The following is an 18,191-nucleotide window of genomic DNA, read 5'->3' as shown; positions in this document are numbered from 1 at the left end:
AACTATATGCACAAGCTCATATAAAATGGTTTGCTTATCCTACATGTTCATTTCATTGGACAATGTTGTTGGTGGGGCAAATCTGGGATTCCTTTCCTCTCTTGCTACCCCGTCTCTTTGTTTTGGGTATATCGTGCTACTCGTTTTAGCGATTTATAACCAATTATCTAATTATTTTATCTATATAAGCCATAACTAATGATAAATAAAGATCCAAGCATGGGATGCAAAAGTAGTGCCATCAAAATGCTCATCTTGACCAGATAACAATCAAAAACCTCAGTTTGTTTTACAGTTATCAAAGATCAAAAGCTTAAAGTGAAAAGTTGTCAAAGATTTTCCTGATTTTTATCAGGTTACTGACTCAGCAGCACACCAATTTTTCATGCAGCAAATTTGCAAGCCACTAATCTCCCTAAATTAAAACCAAGTAACTGAAAATGTATGCATACAAAGTGAACTGTTCATGAACTATCCCGTCTTTCAACTACATCCTCGAATTACATTAGGAATTAAGGTTTTTAGCTCTACACAGGCAAAGCTGCTGTGAGAAAACTTCACTGGCTTATAGCTGTGAGGAAGATAACTTTGCGGTACAAAATCAAAACACCATTACCATAATCGATTATATGTTCAACTACTGGAAAAGAAAAGAAGAAGAAAAGAGAAAAGCTTCATTTAGCTTCTCATGGAGCTTTTTATACCTTAGAAAGCTCTCCTGGGGTTGTGGGCGTGAGGAAAGGATAAGCACCCGCCGTTCTCTCTCTCTTTCTCTCTCAGAGTATAGGTGTAGACAGGAGTTATGACAAAGCACGGGGGAGAAGGACGGAAGGGCTGATCAGACTACAGGATGGAAAATGGGTGGAATTTCAATGAAGGGAAACAACTGAGTAAATTCGCACTTTCGTCTCTGATCTCTCCGATGTTCATGTGTGAAAACACAATGTTTGCATTGTTCCACACTCAGTAGCTTTTGTTTGGTAATTTTTTTTTTCAGCACAGATTTTGTGAAAACTACAGGGGGAAGAGAACATTAAACTACAAACTACCCCACATCAGATTCAGAGGGGACATTTGACTCATAAGAGATCCCAGCACATGGCCTTCTGTATGCTGACATTGTCAGAAAATGGCCTTTTTCTGCCTCTTTCCAGCACAAACATACTAAATCTGTTAGGTGGTGAATCCACATGGACCTAGCAGAGTTCTCCAGGAGCAATGGAAAAGTTAGTGCTGATGGTGTGGATGATACTGGTTATATGTGTGGGGCTATGTGAAGATCAATGCAGGGGTGGAGTGGTTTGTCAAAATTGCAGTCATCTCCCTCCAGCTCCTCTGCCTGTATCTGGGGCGTGTACTGCCTTGAAAAAAAAAAAAACTCACAAGCTTGCAACTCCTGCAGCTCCAGCGAGCCAGTCCGGATTTTTACCCAGTTAGGGGACACTGATCACCATCAGCACCATCAGCAGCAGCTCTCTCTCTCCTTCAAACACCCCCACAGTCTCTCTCCCTCCCTCTGTCCGTCTGTCTATCCCTCTCTATAAGACCAGCATCTTCTTTCTTTGCTCCTCTTGTCAAGCTGCAATCATGTCCTCAAACGGCGCCGACGGGGACCTGCTGCAGATCCCTCTGGGCCTCATCAACAGCGAGGGCAAGTATCTGACTGCGGAAACATTCGGCTTCAAAATCAACGCCTCGGCCAGCAGCCTGAAGAAGAAGCAGACGTGGACCCTGGAGCAGACAGGGGAAGACGACAGCGCCGTGTTCCTCCTGTCCCACCTGGGCCGCTACCTCGCCACGGACAAAGACGGCAACGTTACCGCGGACAGCGAGACGCGCGAGCGGGACTGCCGCTTCGTCATAACGGTGCACGAGGACGGGCGGTGGTCGTTGCAGTCCGAGCCCTACGGCCGCTTCCTCGGTGGCAGCGAGGACCGGATCACCTGCTTTGCGCAGACCGCCTCGCCGGCGGAGAGATGGAGCATGCACCTGGCCGTGCACCCGCAGGTCAACCTCTACAGCTTCGCCCGCAAGCGCTTCGCCCACCTGAGCGCCCGGCAGGAGGTGTCAATAGATCGGGATGTCCCCTGGGGGGTCGACTCGCTTGTGACCCTGGTGTACCGCGATCAGCGCTACCACCTCGAGACTTCTGACAACCGGTTTTTGCGCAACGACGGCAACCTGTCCACCGCAACGGACAAGGATACCGGCTACATGCTCGAGTTCCACTCCGGGAAAGTGGCGTTCCGCGACTGTAACGGTCGCTACCTGGCCCCCGTAGGCCCCACCGGCACTATGAAGTCTGGGAGGAGCACCCGGGTGGGAAAGGATGAACAGTTCGGCCTGGAGCGCAGCCACGCGCAGGTCGTGCTGACTGCAGGCAACGAGAGAAACGTCTCCACAAGGCAAGGTGAGGCTGTACAGCTGCACTGACCCAAGAGACACCAAGTAAAAGAAATGCAGTTTCACCGTGAGGTCACCGCATAGCTGGACACAGCAGGAGGCAGCTGTTGCGTGTCTGCATGAAAAAGTAGAGCAGAATTAGAGACCCCCGTTAGCTCATTTTCCTCCCACACCATGTGTTTTTCATTATCGCCCCCCTCCCATCCGCTTTTTTTTTTGTAGTTGTTGGGGGGCGGGGGGCAGTCTCTGCCAGTTTAACATTTTTCCTGCAGTAATTCTACCCCTGCTCTGTGGTTGCTGGCCCGGGGTCAGCTTCAGTCTGCAGCTGTGCATCGTTCTTTATCTCAGAACAGACAGAAAACGAGGGCAGATTTGCTTTGGAGACAATGGGAAAATGGTGGAGAGGCAGAGAACGCGGGCCACAAAGAGCGAGATGTGCCTTACACAGGTCTGCTGAATATAGGTCTTTATCCCACATGCAACCTCATTGTCTCGTTGCCTCCTGGTCTCTAATTGATTCTGTGCACAACATTAGCGGGGATTTATCAGTGTGTGAGTGAGTGTGAGACAGACAGAGAGCATACCAAGGGAAATAGAGGATGGTTTGCTTGAATGAGGTCAGTGTATGTAAGGCAGTGACTTGTGACCTAAATTGTGACCATAATTGAAAGGCTGATGGAAAGCAGGACCAGGGGACTTGGACTTATAATTCATCACAATTTCTTTTCTTTGTTAAAGAAATAACTGTGCTGCTGCATTTGTACAAACCACTAATGGTTCAGTGGGCTCAATATGGGCATTGCACAAGCATTTTGTTAACTGGCAGCTTGGGTGTCAGTAATGAGGACAGAGACATTTTTACTCTCTCAACTCTTCCAAGGTGGACTGGTTTTATGTAATGCGAGGCTGAGTCCAGTTTCGTGTCTTTGTAAGAAATCTACTGGTCAAATCTTTTTGCTCTTTGTCTGGAACCATTTTCCCTATCAATAGATGTGTTAAACTCGCGCTAAATTCATATTCAAACATATTAACACGTTTCTTCTTCTGGTATTCAAAATATGTTGTCTCGATGTGGGTTGCAGAGATGATGGGGCTCTGCCATTTCACCACATCCCAAAGGTGCTCTACTGGATTGAGATCTGGTGACTGTGGAGGCTATTTGAGTACAGTGAATTTGTTTCCATGTACCGGTTTAAGATGATTTAAGCTTTGTGACGTGGTGCGGTATGCTGCGGCCACAAAGGGATGGACATGGTCAGCGACAATACTCAGGTAGGCTATGGTGTTCAAACAATGGTCAGTTGGTACTGAGGGGCCCAAAGTATGACAAGAAAATATCCACCACACCATTACACCACCAGCCTGAGCCAGTAATATACAGTAAAATGGATCCATGTTTTCATGTTGTTTATATCAAATCCTGAACCAATTATCCAAATGTTGCAGCAGGAATTGAAACTCAACAGAGTAAGAAATGCTTTTTCCAGTCTTTTGTTGTCCAGGTTTGGTAAGCTTCTGTAAATTGTTGCCTCAGTTTCCTGTTCTTAGCTGACAAGACTGGCACTCAGTGAGATCTTCTATGCTGTACAGTCCAGAGGTTGCCTTCCTGTTGCTGTCCTATCAGCTTGAAGCAGTCTGACCATTCTTCTCTGAACTCTGACATCAACAAGGCATTTTTGCCTAGAGAACTGCTGTTTCTCTGTAATTTATCTTCTCTGTAAACTGTTACTTGAATCACATCTCTTCTCCATTTTCATGCTTGGTTTAAACTTAATATCCAAATACATTAAATCTGATCACGGTCTCACTAACATCTCCTCATATGTAAGAACACGATTCCTTCTATGGAGGGATATGGTGGAATACCAGTCCCTTCATGTAATTGTTCATTACAAGGTTGGTGGATTTGTTCTGAGCAACCATGTCATGATTTATGTAAAATACATTGCAGTTGAATTTTTAAAATGCATTTTTGGCAATTTTATGTGCCATTTAGTTCCATTATATTGTAGGAAAACCGCTTATATCTGCAAAACTGGCAACTCACACCAAAAAAGCTTAGACAAATATCATTACAGCACATGTATTTAATTCATGATTTGATTTATGGGTGAACTCTTTCTTGTTTTGATGAACTCACAATTATTTTTCAGCTCTACAATTTAGCTCATTGTTTTGGTTTTAGTCTCAGAGCCTATATTTGCAGATGGCTGCCTTTTTTAAAACAATTAATTCACTTTAATATAGTTGTCCAGTAAAAAACAAAGAAAAAGGGAGGAAAAAAACAGCAGATCGGGGGTGAACTCAAGTAGCTATTTCCCCTTGCAGATGAAGTGAAACGAATTACAGCTTAAAGTGGGGAACATTTAAGGGGCACTTGTCATTTGACCTCAAACATGGCTCCAACTCAGTGGTCATCCCCCTGATCAGCAGCAGACGATTCTGCATGGAACAGCTGACTGGATCAGCTCTGGATCAAGGCGTGTTAACATATGGCTATGTAACACACACATTTGTTTTTACACAGCACTTGATTTGAATGGTTTGCTTTTGAGTTTCAAATCTTTAGCATATAGTTGGAGTGTACGTGTTTTGAGTCAGCAGGCTGACAAATGGATCATAAGCAGAGATGTTCTCGACACATTAGAATTCTAACTGATCAATGAAACATTTAATGATGAGGAAAAACTTTCTACTTTATCATTACTCTGCTCACATGACCACATCTACTTCTTCTTCTTTTATCTAGTCCCATTCAGGACTGGTGAATCCACTGAATGGGTGCAGTAAGGCCCAGATCTTTGTGAGTTTGAGACATCCTCTGGCTTTAAGAGTCTCTCGGGAGAAAGTTCATAAATTTAAGGGTTTGAAAGTTTCAGACATCCAGAGACAAGAAGGAAAGCTGACAGCAGTCTTCCCCACTTTTCTAGGCATGGATTTGTCAGCCAATCAGGATGAGGAAGGGGACCAGGAAGTCTTTCAGCTGGAGATGAGCCGTGAGGACAGGAAGTGTGCTTTCAGGACCGCTGCTGGAAAATACTGGACACTCACAGCTACCGGAGGACTGCAGTGCACTGCCTCCACCAAGTAACAACACACATACGCACACACCATATAATGTTGAATGTTGGTTAACACCCATTTTATTTCATGCATAACCACCATTCAGTGGAATAACTGGCTTGTTTATTGTGTGGGTGTGTTTCAGGTCTGCCAACAGTTACTTTGAATTGGAGTGGCGTGACGGCCGTGTGTGTATCCGTGCAGCCAATGGCAAGTATGTGACTGCTAAGAAGAACGGGCAGCTGGCTGCTACCATTGACAGCGCAGGTCAGCCATGCTCCTTACATTCCCAAATACAACGTTTTCACCAAAAAAACCTTTGATGCACATCATATCAACATATTAAATGTATTATGTGTGAAAAAAGATGTTATGGTTCAGCATTGATGGTGCCTGCGCAGATGTTCGAGTTACCTATGCCACGTCCTCTAATGCCCCCATATACCCGCGTAAGGTGCTTTTATGAAACAAGCCACAGAGTAGTTTGGTCCAACCTTAATCTTTTTTCACTTCAGGGGAGGCCGAACAGTTCCTGATGAAGCTCATCAACCGTCCAATCATCGTCCTCCGCGGGGAGCACGGGTTCATCGGGGCTCGAAAAGCTGGAACGGCAACCCTAGACTCCAACCGAGCATCCTACGATGTTTTTCAGCTGGAGTTCCACAATGGTGCTTACTCCTTCAAAGGTGGGTGACTGTTTGAATAAAACAATAAAATTGTGTGTCACTTAGATGCAATGTGTCGTTTTGGCAGGTCATACTGTTTTTTTCTTACTAGAAGTCACAGAACGTGACTTATGTGAGACTAGTTAATGCATTTGAATACTTTCCAGGGAGCCGGGTCTAATGTGGATAACAAGAAATGTGCAGTTATATTTAGTGTTTTGTCAAAGATATACTTAATATAACTGAAGCTACCTACACAACACAGCAGTTGTGCTAGAATGAGACAAAGAAGCTGACTGAAACCTCTGTAGCAAAAGAGCCTGTATCAGATTCAGATCGTTCAATAAACAATGCTTCTATTTTCTTGTCTCGTGGCTTTGATTTGATTTTCTAATGAATGTGGTGATGTTTGCCATGGTGTTTAAAATAGTGTTCTCCACAACCCAACCCTCTTCAACCCCACCCTGCTTAAGGGAAAGTCAATATTTAAGCATCTAATGGGAAAGCCATTATAGCTGTATGGATCACTCACCCGGGGCCATCTCCCATTTGAACCATCATACTCAGGCTTGACAGGGAGCCAGTATGATGCATTATTTTTCATCTTGCATTGTATTGTTGGCCAGCAAATTCTGATCCCAAAGTATTTTAAACATTTAAATAAAATGATGTCACATATCTTTTCCTTGAATTCCTAAACTAAATTGATAAAATTGATATACTTATATATGTGTACTGTGTGTCTGCCAAGCCTCATTAAGTGTGTTGTTTGTCCAGACTCCCAGGGGAAGTACTGGTGTTTTGGAGATGGCACAGCCATTGTGTGCGGCGACTCATCGCCTGTCCAGTTCCTGCTCGAGTTCTGTGACCTCAACAAGATGGCCATTCGTACTCTGAGGGGGAAGTATCTCAAAGGGGATCACGCTGGAGGGCTCAAGGCGAGTGCAGACTCCCTGGAGAGCGCCACCCTCTGGGAATATTGAGAAAGCACAGCTGGACTTCTCCACTATGCTTCAAACTAGAGGTAGTTAGTGTAGGTAGCAGTTCTTTCTTTCTTCTGCATATGTGTGCGTGCCTGTGTGGGTGTGCGCAGTTCTGAATTTGTTTGGATGGGTGGCGGAAAAATGACGCTGACGAGAGGAACCAAAGTGCTAAAGGTGTTTTGTTTTTGTTGTTTTTTAAAAATTTCTCAGTAATGATCTCATCTTACTGGTCTTTGTACTGGAGGCTTGGATTTACAACGACTTGCTGTTAACTGAATGCATTGTAGTGTGATTGCACAGTATTTGTTTCACTCCCAGTTAAACTTTACACATGCCGTACCTGATAACCGTCAGGACAGTTATTGTTATAAGTTGTGCCTATCTGTGGTAACTACTGGTGTAAATGAACGTGTTGAATACTATAACCCATAACTCGCAGTATCTAACCTTCTCCTGCTAATTGTCCTGCTGCCTCTATACGCTGCTTACATCTCCTATTCTCGTTCAAAGTGTAACGCATAATGCTCATCAGATGAAGGAATGTTACTGATTTACACGCGTCTGCTGTAAATACTGCTCTTTTTTTGTCACTCAATTATTGAAACCATAGCAACCATGGGAAACACAGAGCCAGGGGCTGGCAGATGTGTCTTTTTTTGCCTGTAAACTCTTGGTGAATAAAATAAAAACAGTTTGAAAGGAGCTTCGAAACTCACTCACCGAGTGAAGGAGTCGCCTTAGCACAATAATGACACACAACGCACTCAAACGCACACAAATGCATATAAATAAAAATGCATTAATTCCAGCTGTTCTAACACAGCGCCCAAAAATGAGCACAATATTACAGCGTCCTTTTTGAACTACGTTAAAAGCACATGTTTGTGGTGATGAAGTGCCCGCCTTGGATTGTGTGCTGCTGCTGCTGCTGGTGTGTAAACACAATGGTGGAGTCATCTCTCTGGCTGTGCCTTTCATAGAGTACTCTGTCTTTTCCCTTTCATGCTCGTACATTTCAATCAAGTGAAAAGTCCAATAAAGTTTACCTTCTCAACAGTGGATCGTCTTGTTTTTCTCTCGGTTGATTTTACTTGAAAGGGTTAGCTCCACAAAGAGAGGGCATTTGTGGGTTTGAGGGATTATTTCTAAAGATTCACACCAACTTCCATCTACATGTTCATCTGCTTCCATCTACAGCCAATTAGAGTGTTACAGAAACTGATATGACATTCATTTATTTTATGTGGGGCAAACTGATGTAGGCCAAAATATCTTTATTCCTTGCTTGTTTGGGCAGGACTACACCATGAGAACTCCTAAAATAACTTTTTCAATGCAACACTAAATTCTTTAATGGCATTTTAAATTGTTGGTTGTATGTGACCCTGATAAGGATAAGCGGAAGAGGATTGATGGGAACAATAACTGTAGAAACAGGGACAGTATAAAAGTTATAAGTGGTGAACCTTGATGAAAGGGTTAGTGATATCTCCTTATGAAGCCTTGGGCAGAAATCACTTTTCAGAGTTATTTAAACTGGATGTGATGTGTGAAACCACACGCTTCCTCACTGCCTGACGACCTTTCAATCCAAAGTTCTTACAATGTGCTTACAATAACTTGTAAGTTACTCAGTGTTAAGCTTGCACCTGCGATTTCTTGCTGCCAGAGCAGCTGTCTTGCCTAATCACTCACTTCCTTGTTCTGGTTTTTATAGGATCATTTCAGTCATATTCCAATCATGATGATTGTGTGCAGTGACAAGACATTCTATAAGGTGTATATGGCCAGCCCTTGGCTCTGCTGCTGCAAAATGGTAGTGTGCTTACAATTTCATTTTGAGCATGCTCAAAGTACAGCCTCACAAGTTCCCTGCCTCTGGTCTAATCTTGCCCGTAATATAACTAAATTGATCCCATAAAAACAAGTCCGAAAAAGGAAGTGAGAGCAATATTGCAGATCACATGATTAGGTAAGATAGCTACTCTGGGAGCAAGAAGTCATCCTGCCCCTTTACAGGAATCCGCTTGATAGATGTAACTCTAAAGCTGAACAGCTCGAGTCGAGAGATGACAGCTTGAACAAAATGCACATAGTGAAAAAGATAAACCTGATAATACTTAATAATGCTGTTTTTATTGTTATTTTATTGTGCATATGGATCAATAACAGGGCTCAGCTGATCTGTCTGTGCAACAACTGAGCTCAGCATTTGGGTCACATGTTTCTTCATGTTACACCTAAACAGAAAAGAAGGTGGACCTACATTATTATTCTTTTCATAGATTTTTTCCTCCAACCATCTTGTTCTGATGAGGCTATTTAGCAAATGCTGTTGTGTGTGGGAGAAGGAAGACAGAGCCTGCATCACGTCCCCCTGAGAGTGCACTGAGCCAAAACGGTAGAGGAGAAAGGCAGCCGAGCTCAAGAAGGAGGTAACCTACTCCACTTTCTCTCTTCTGCAGACCAAATCTCAACTCTCGAACGCTATAATGGGTGCAAAACTTACGTGTTTGAATACACGCAAAAGCAGATTGAACGATCATCCTTCATCTTTCACTGCAGGGTCTCTGCGTGTTGCCATGGCAACAAGTAATGCAGGAACGAGGCTTTAGGAAGATGACTGTTGAAAGATGGAACACACATTGCTGAATAATCCCAGCAAACCTTGTAATAACCAAAACAGAACCGCCCTGTGTAACTACAAACACAGTTTCTGACACACTCACATGAGGACTGTGGAAATTAAAAGCCTGAGTGCTTATTAAATGGATTGGAGCGTCCACTGTGCTCAAGGTAATATGATAACCTCCCATGCCTTTTTCAGTCTGTGTGCACAAAGTCTTTAAGAGAAAGCACATGTCGGGTTTGAGCCAAATCCTCCTGCCAGAAAAAAGCTCACATGGCACTGGAGCGGAGGGACAGAGCAATGAACAGAAGTGAAGACAAAGCAGGAATGAGGTTTTCTTTGTCCTTCAGTTATAGGACAGATTTCTCCTGGGCAATAAACGTGATAAAGAAACTCCTCAAAGTGAAATGGGACAGCGTTTTACCATCCTGAGAAAACTGTAAGAACAGTTGTTTTTATTTTATTTTTTATATATATATATATATATATATATATATATATATATATATATATATATTCTTTTTTTAGGATAAATTATGTAATGTGTCTATAGTCATACCAGTGGGAGAACTCTTGAGTAACATGCTAATACTAGAATGTACCACACTCACAATGACAATGTTCTCATACACTATGTCTAGCAGCAGTGTCCCTTTATGCAAACTCATAAAAGGACACTAAATCTTTTATGAATCTTGAAGTAAAAAACCATAACCATAATAAAATACACACTCACTCATGTTCATGTCTTAATGAGGACATCTAAGTGACATAATGCCTTCCCCAGCCTCTTACCCTAACCATCAAAAATGAATGCCTAACCCTAACCCTTAGCCTAAATCTAACTATAACCTAATTGTAACCCTGACACTAAAACCACAGTTTGAGCCTCAAACATGCCTTCAAACTCGTGGGGAGAGGTGACTGTTGGTCCCCACAAGTACAGTAGCATTGCAATTTTCTGTCCTCACAAGGATGTCTAAACATGTACACATATATCAGAGAACTGCAGCAGATGCTAGTGTTTTGGCGAAGCCCACAGTTGACACACTTCAGAATCATCTAAACTGCATGAAAACGTTTTCTTTTAATGTGCCTCTCTGACTGAGACAGGACAGACTTTGTTTAAGCTACTGTAAGATATGAAGCCGGTTTCATTATTTATACCCATGATTCCTGTGTAACATATCGATGACTCTTTGCTGTTACTTCTGCACAGATCACATACTTGCAACAGCAGCAACTTCCCAGTTTTTAATTGCAACTCCAACTGTCTCAATGCTTTTTTAATGTGTCTACTGCTGCCATCTAGTGCACATCATTTAAAAATGCTTTAAACCTGATTTTCACTTTATCACCAAAGTATATGGGCACTTCTGTTATTCCTAGCTTAAACTATAACCTTAATTAATATTATTAATTAAGATAAATAATTATTATAACTGTGCATTAAGGCAAATGTTGCCCTGGCAACATTTATATTTATATTTATATTTTAGGTGAGTATGTGGAGCAGTATTCTGGTGCATTATCTCACAATCCAAAGGTCCTGGGTTCAAATCCATCACCTGGCCGCAGCCTTTCTGTGAGGAATTATGTTAATTGGTGATTTAAAATTTCCCATAGGTGTGAATGGTTGTGTGTTTCTATGTCTTAGCCCTATGACAGACTGGTGACCTGTTCAGAGTCTACCCAGTGTCTCAGCCCACGGCAGCTGGGATAGGCTCCAGCTCCTTCCCACAGCCCTGACTTAAATAAGCAGAAGAAAATGGATAGACAGAAGGGTAATAAGTGTTTCCAGCTTTCTGGAATATGTTTCAGTGAAGCCATTGCTGATTTCAATCTGAAAATGTTTTAATGCACAAAAGCCGAGTGTGTAAAAGAAATTTCACACTACTTTTTTTTGTTGTTCTAAATTGTTGTATTACTGGTAATTTGTGTTTCACACCTCGCAGCTACCTTAATATGGATTTACCCAGATTCTGGAATGACCCAAAGGACTTAGAACCCCCCCTTAAAGCTGCAACCACTTATACGAGAGTTCCAGCAGGCCTCAGGTCAGTTTCAAGGTTGGCTTGTTCTGTTTTTACAGTTTGTTCCCATCTTATTTGCTCCTTTATATTACTGCATACACTTCTTCAAGGGTACAGATAAGAGAAGCAAATGCACTCACCCAAATACACGCGCACAATGACAAGCTATCGCAGTACCTATTTACCAAGTGATAGCCACGTCCCACCAGACAGAGTTGGTCAGCGAGACACAGAGAATTTAGTTCTGTACTTCGTGCAGGGGCGTAATTTCCAGGGGGAGTTAGGGGGGTTATGACCCCCCAATAAAATTATGAATTATCTTGCATAAATAGGCTGTTGATTTTCTTTACTCATTTCAGTTATTAGCAGCAGAATAGTTGCATGTTTAATCATCTGTGAATTTACCCAGATTTCTTTTATTTATTTAGACAGAGATCTTGACCCCCCAATGTTCAGCAATGTTCAGCAATGTTCAGCAATGTTCAGCAATGTTACGCCCATGACTTCGTGACAGTAATTACACGCTTCATAAGAAAAAATTTAGCGAGTACAGTTTTCTAAACCACATTACTTGCATCACATAAATTCTACTCATGCCAGCCACCTGCTGTGCGGTCAATGTGTTCGCATCATCACACCACTGACAGCTTCTTCAGGGTGGTGCTGGTAGGTCTGCACAGCCAGTTACCACTGGGCAGCCTGATGCTTTCCAAATTTCTTTTGGAAGGCCAGCAGCGCTTTTAATTACAGGTAGTGCGCTTTAATTATCAGATTATAGAGCATGTGTATTTGCATCAAACAATGGGTCTTTGTGGCAGGACTGTCATTAAAAAGAAACCTTCCACACATGGTGTAAACATAACTGCACGTGACAGGACCTTGTTTGCGAGCATGTATGACTGGGGTTTTTTTTTTTTTATTACCACCAGACTTCAGGTTGTGGCCACAATAACAAATTCAGGTGTGGGTGGAAATGTTGAGTCAAAGGAATGAGAGAAATGAGCCAATAATTCAAAAGCAAAGAGCAGAAGACGGTGCACACATTTAGTTGGGAAGGGGAAGATTTACTGGTGACAGACTTACTGTGGTTAAGTCTCAAGTTTGACCACTGAACCTGAAATGGGACTTACATGCTTCTTTTAGATAGAAAAATCAAAATAACTTCTTCGCAGTTCAGAATCATGATTTATTTTATACTGGGCCTTGTAGCAGTCCCTTAATTCATCCTCTGTCAAGTAACAAGTTGCAGCTCCCTCCTAGCTGTTTTTTTTTTTAGCCAGCTTTCTTCTGATTGGCCACCCTTTGCAAACACAGGGTTTGATCAGCAGGTGGGGGTTCTTGCTCACCGCCAGAGCTGTATTTCTGCTGGTGGGAAGTAGAGTGCTGCAAGAATTAAATTTTACGATGAGGAGCCAGAAAGGTATAGCATCCCCATTGTTCCATTAATAAAAAAAAAATTAAAAAAAAAGGGGGGGGGGGGATTAGGATCATTGCAGTAAATAAGCAAACGCAATGGTGGGATGTAAAAAGGCTAACCATGGGTTGTAAATTAACTACAAAGCTTCGACAGAAGCTTGTTATTGTATGCACACTGTTGTGAACTGTGGAAATGATTTATGATATCCGGGTTCCTGTGAAATACACTGGCATTGAGTTCCATGACTCACAAACGCTGCAAACAAACGCACGTGTTCGACTCTTTCACACATGTTGACATAAGCGCTGAAAAGACATTAAATCCATAAATCATTTATGTTTCCATGCTGCCAAATCGGGTGTGCTCCGTGGCTTTCAGAGTCTGAACTTGAGCGATTTTGAGCGGAGAACGACCGGGTGGGGTCGTATCGGTGGAGCAGCCTATAAATAGCCTGGCTGCATGGAGCTGCATAAAGCTGCACGTGCACCGGGATCGTCGGGATGTCTCCGTCAGGGCGTCCCAACACGGTCCGGCTTGTATTCCTGGGAGCAGCGGGGGTTGGCAAGACCGCGCTCATCCACCGATTCCTCCACGACGGATTCGAGCACAAGTACACGCGCACTGTCGAGGAGCTTCACGTGCTCGAGTATGACACCGCGGGCTCTGAGGAGAAGATGCGGCTGGAGATACTGGACACGAGCGGCAGCTACTCGTTTCCGGCTATGCGGGAGCTCTGCATCCGACACAGCGACGCCTTCGCCCTGGTGTACGCGGCAGACGAGCCCGACTCCTTCGAGGAGGTGCGTCGACTGCGCGCCGAGATTCTGGAGCTGCGCGGCGGCGGCAGGAGCGTGCCCATCACCGTGGTCCGCAGCAAAGCGGATCTGACCGAGAGCGAAGGTCGAGCCCCGGTTGCCTGTGACGCCATGGCCACGGTGGAGGCTGAGTGGGGCGCAGACTTCGTGGAGGCGTCCGCGAGCACGGGCAGAAACGCGGTCGGGGTGTTCAGCTCGCTGCTGCAACAGGTGAACCTGCCGCCACGACTGAGCCCCGCGGCGTGGACACGCAGAGACACCGTGCCTGGGCCCCGAGCTAGGAAGAGACCCTCGCCGAAGAAGCACAACAGCTGTGTTCTGTCGTAGAAACCGCTGCAGCTGGACTGCGCCTGCTCAGTTTCGAGCCCGTTCTCACTCTAAAATGTTACGCTTTGGAGCGTGTTGCAGTTTAACACCTGTTCACGGGTGACGGCTCCTCGGGTCACTTTAATGTGTCTGAAAGCCAGCGGGGCCTGTAATGCTCATAGTTTAAGGGGAGCAAACGGGATGATGCACTTTATTTGAGTCCTGTTTTGTGTGTACATTTTTATATGGTGTCAGTAAAATAACTTTGTTGTAAAATGTGTCCGGTGCTTCATTTGTAAACCTTCCACTGGTCTTGGCACATCTGAAACGAGTATGTCTATGCGTGGATCATAGAGTTAAACACCAATGTGAACAAGTGTCTGATGGGCCCTAGAGCTTTTTTCTTTCTTCAATAATCAGAAATCTCATAATGTGATGGTTAAAGTAACCATCAAAGCACACACACCTGTTCTTTTTCTCCTCTCATTCCCTTTGTCTGTTTGGTGGTCTCCTCTTTTTCCTCCTTTCAGCACCTCTCTTGCCAGTAGACTGCTTCAGTCCCGCTCCCGGATGAGTGTTGAAACAGAGTACACTGAAAAAAAGGGATTGGCCAGCTCTTGGATTTGCATCTTGCGTGTATTTAACACAAGTGCCTCATGCTTTAAAGTTAAGTTTAACTGCATAGTGTAGAAACTACATGATATGCAGAGAGGCTAGATTAAATTGTTCATATCATGTTCAAGTGAAGTAAGTCAATAATATATCAATGTTAAATCCCGCGACACTGCACGGGTTTCAGACTCGCGCTCTTTAGATCGTGGTTTCAGGAAGGCATCCATGTCAGTCAAGTCGAGCAGCCACCTCTACTGTTTTTTAGTATACCAAAAAAAGTAAATTAGGTGGTTGTTACATTAAAAAAAGTCTAACTTGTAATTTAAACACAATAATTTCATGTTTCTATGAACGTAATTAAATCATGAAGGATCTGTACGAAATTCAACAACTTCATTTGTTCTTGTTGACATTACATGATACAATCTAGTAAGAGTGGTTAGTTGCTGAACTCATGGAATTCACAAGATCGCACAAGATTTCAAACTGCAGGAAAATCAGTGGAGTTATAAGAGGCAGACAACTACACACACACCACGTGCATGCTATTGCTATTTATTGTGGATTATTACAAAAACAAAAAAATTCTGCATCAAATACAGGAAATCATAGCTTTCCTACATTTCCTAGGTTGTTGGCATGGTGGTTAGTGCTGTTGCTTCACAGTAAGAAGGTCCTGTGTTCAAATCCACATTCTGGCTAGTTTGCAGGTTTCTCCCTGGGTATTCTGGTTTCCTCCCGCAGTTAAAAGTCGTGCAGTTGTTAGGGTTAGGTTTTGCTTGTGATTTTCCTTTGCCTGTGAGTGTAAATGGTTGTTTGTTTCTATGTGATAGACTAGTCAGCTGTCCAGGGTGTACCGTGCCTTGTAACCTATCACTTCAGGGTTATTTCCCAACCCCCCTGCAACCAGGATAAGGATGGTAGTTGTTGAAGACCTATTCACTTTTTATGGTAACCAGGATCTAGACCTTGTAAAAAGTAAAGTGTAAAGTGTGCGTGTTAGTCCCCATAGGGAACTAGTTCCTCTGCATTTAACCCATTCACCCAGTGAAGCAGTGGGCAGCCACCAATGCAGCGCCCGGGGAGCAGTGTGTAGGGACGGTACCTTGCTCAGGGGTACCTCAGGGTAGCCGTTCAGTGGAGTCGAACCCCCGACCTTCCGATCATGGGGCCACCACTCTACCTGAGCTATCCCTGCCCGTTGTTGAACATTATGTAATATGAAGACAGCATGTAGTATTTAAGTGACCAATAGTATTGGGATAAAAGTTATTGAATAGTGTTGAAATAAAATTACAAAACTGTGAAGGATTAAAATATTCCAAGAGCTCAACTTACTTCATCTGAACATGTTTCAATCGCGTTTTATGAACACAAAATGCACATGTTTATTGAATATGAAAAAGTTGATTTAACTCAGTTGTTTAAGTTTCTGCCAAAGCAAAACATTTGTGTGCAACCAATGTCCACTATTGAATCAAGTAAATCCAACATGGCCTTTTTTTTTCAGTGATAGAGCCCAGAGAGCTTTTATGAGAAAAAGCACTTTTGTGAGGTCCCCACTTAGAACATTTATAAACTTCTTTTTTTTGTCAATAAATAAGTGAATGAATAAATTAATGGATAAATGATCTTGTGAAGGCAGCCTGGCTCTTTCTGGAAACTTTCTAAAAAAAACAAAAACTAGACACCCCCCACCCCCCCTTTTTTTCTCATGTTGTTTCGTTTATTTTGGAAGTAGCTAGCTGACCTTGGGAGATACCATTAGTTTTATCAGTGTAGGGGAGGAAAAGGCAGGTCAAATGCAAATAAAACTACTGGATTTTACCAGTTATGATAAAAAAAAAAAAAAACGAAACAAAAAACTATATCTATGTTTTGTTAAAATATGAGTAAAGTTTGAGATGATACAGTTCTGGTCTTTTTAAATTCTTCTCTTGGATAGGCCCCCAAATATACATGGGCCCCTGAGGACGTGCCCAGAATGGCAATTGGCAATTGAACCCACAGTCTTTTTTTTTTAGAGAAAATGGACACTGAAAATCAGTTACAAATTACTGTGACTATTCAAATTTATCCTCTGAGAAAATATTTCTGATGGGAGTCTCTTCCATTTATTCCTAACATCCTCGCATTCCAAGCTTTCCAAGATTTACATCTTAAAATTGTTCCTCTGAGTTATTAAATCAATGTACAAAGCCGATGAGCATATTTTTTCTAGTGATAATGAACAACAAGTGCCATTTTCGGCTTAGCGTGAGATAGTGCATCATAAAAATAGCTCCTTTCTTTGCTTGAAGTTGTGTCGTGACGTTTTAGACACACACACAGACACTTATATGAAGTAGAACAAAGGGGCTAAGCAAACACGCTGGTCTCATCGTCTGTCCTCTCTTCATCCACTTGTTCTCCTCTTATTTTCCTCTCTTTATCACCATGTCAGTTGTAAAATCTGTTGCTAAGCAGATATTAATCGTGTCTGCCACAAAAGCATTAATATGAATGAGGAGCAGAGGCTCATGCAGCACACAAGGGCTAAAGAACAGAGGCTCCTGACAAGGATGAATCTGCATCATTACACATCAAAAATGTCACACTGTTGGATTAAAAGCTTTTGTTTATCTTTTACCAAGAAGAGTGAACAACATGAAAATTAAAGTTTGAATTACTTTATTTGTCAGCTGCACGTGGCAAGAATAAAAGAACACCTGTGCTCTTGGACAGGCTTCTCAGTCATTTAGATAAGGAACAGATCAATAAAAAAGAAAACCAATATACACATCTTATGAAACAAGATGATAAAAATACAGAATAAATAAAAGCACAATGATTCAAAATACATATAAACAGATGGGTGACAATGATGTGATTAAGAGAAATCTCTGAAACATGCCATGTGTGTTTGTCTTGGATGAAGATGAATCCCATTATTTTCATTCTTGAGAAACAACTGAGTGCACTATGGACGGAGGCTGTGATGCTAGAAGAGACTATTTCCATCACAACAGAAATGTTTCATCAGGCCTGAGATGAACACTCATGACAGCTTAGCATAGATTTACAGTAACCACACACACACACACACACACACACACACACACACACACACACACACACACACACACACACAAACAGCATAAATGATCCACCAGTGCACCTCAGGGTGGTGGAGGGTTCAGAGAATATTACAGCACTATATATAAAGTGTATCAGCTTTCGTAGCAATTAAGGTTTTTGTAAAGCCAACATACAGTTTTTCTTATTT

At 42.7% G+C, this 18,191-nt stretch overlaps 2 protein-coding genes across 2 annotated transcripts; both read left to right on the top strand.

Moving 5' to 3' along the window:
• Positions 1-1,364: 1,364 nt before the first annotated feature.
• On the top strand, positions 1,365-8,170 carry LOC102311771 (fascin). The gene is made up of 5 exons (XM_005946144.3): positions 1,365-2,410; positions 5,334-5,490; positions 5,612-5,733; positions 5,982-6,152; positions 6,909-8,170. The coding sequence occupies exons 1-5, from the start codon at positions 1,588-1,590 to the stop codon at positions 7,112-7,114; spliced, it is 1,479 nt and encodes a 492-aa protein (XP_005946206.1). The 5' UTR covers positions 1,365-1,587; the 3' UTR covers positions 7,115-8,170.
• Positions 8,171-13,650: 5,480 nt separating this feature from the next.
• rasd3 (RASD family member 3) lies at positions 13,651-14,590 on the top strand. The gene has a single exon (XM_005946143.2). The coding sequence runs from the start codon at positions 13,694-13,696 to the stop codon at positions 14,333-14,335; it is 642 nt and encodes a 213-aa protein (XP_005946205.1). The 5' UTR covers positions 13,651-13,693; the 3' UTR covers positions 14,336-14,590.
• Positions 14,591-18,191: the final 3,601 nt, after the last annotated feature.

The sequence above is a fragment of the Haplochromis burtoni genome, unplaced genomic scaffold, assembly GCF_018398535.1.
Source record: "Haplochromis burtoni strain Fernald_Lab_line unplaced genomic scaffold, NCSU_Asbu1 Contig_475, whole genome shotgun sequence".
Classification (NCBI taxonomy): Eukaryota; Metazoa; Chordata; class Actinopteri; order Cichliformes; family Cichlidae; genus Haplochromis; species Haplochromis burtoni.
This window is presented reverse-complemented; position numbering and strand designations above follow the sequence as displayed.

Bases quoted from the DNA above. Each gene is read 5' to 3' on its own strand.
- LOC102311771 (XM_005946144.3), top strand. From the start codon at position 1,588: ATGTCCTCAAACGGCGCCGACGGGGACCTGCTGCAGATCCCTCTGGGC. The intron at 5,734-5,981 runs GTCAGCCATGCT...TTTTCACTTCAG, and splicing joins TGCTACCATTGACAGCGCAG to GGGAGGCCGAACAGTTCCTG. The intron at 6,153-6,908 runs GTGGGTGACTGT...TTGTTTGTCCAG, and splicing joins TGGTGCTTACTCCTTCAAAG to ACTCCCAGGGGAAGTACTGG.
- rasd3 (XM_005946143.2), top strand. From the start codon at position 13,694: ATGTCTCCGTCAGGGCGTCCCAACACGGTCCGGCTTGTATTCCTGGGA.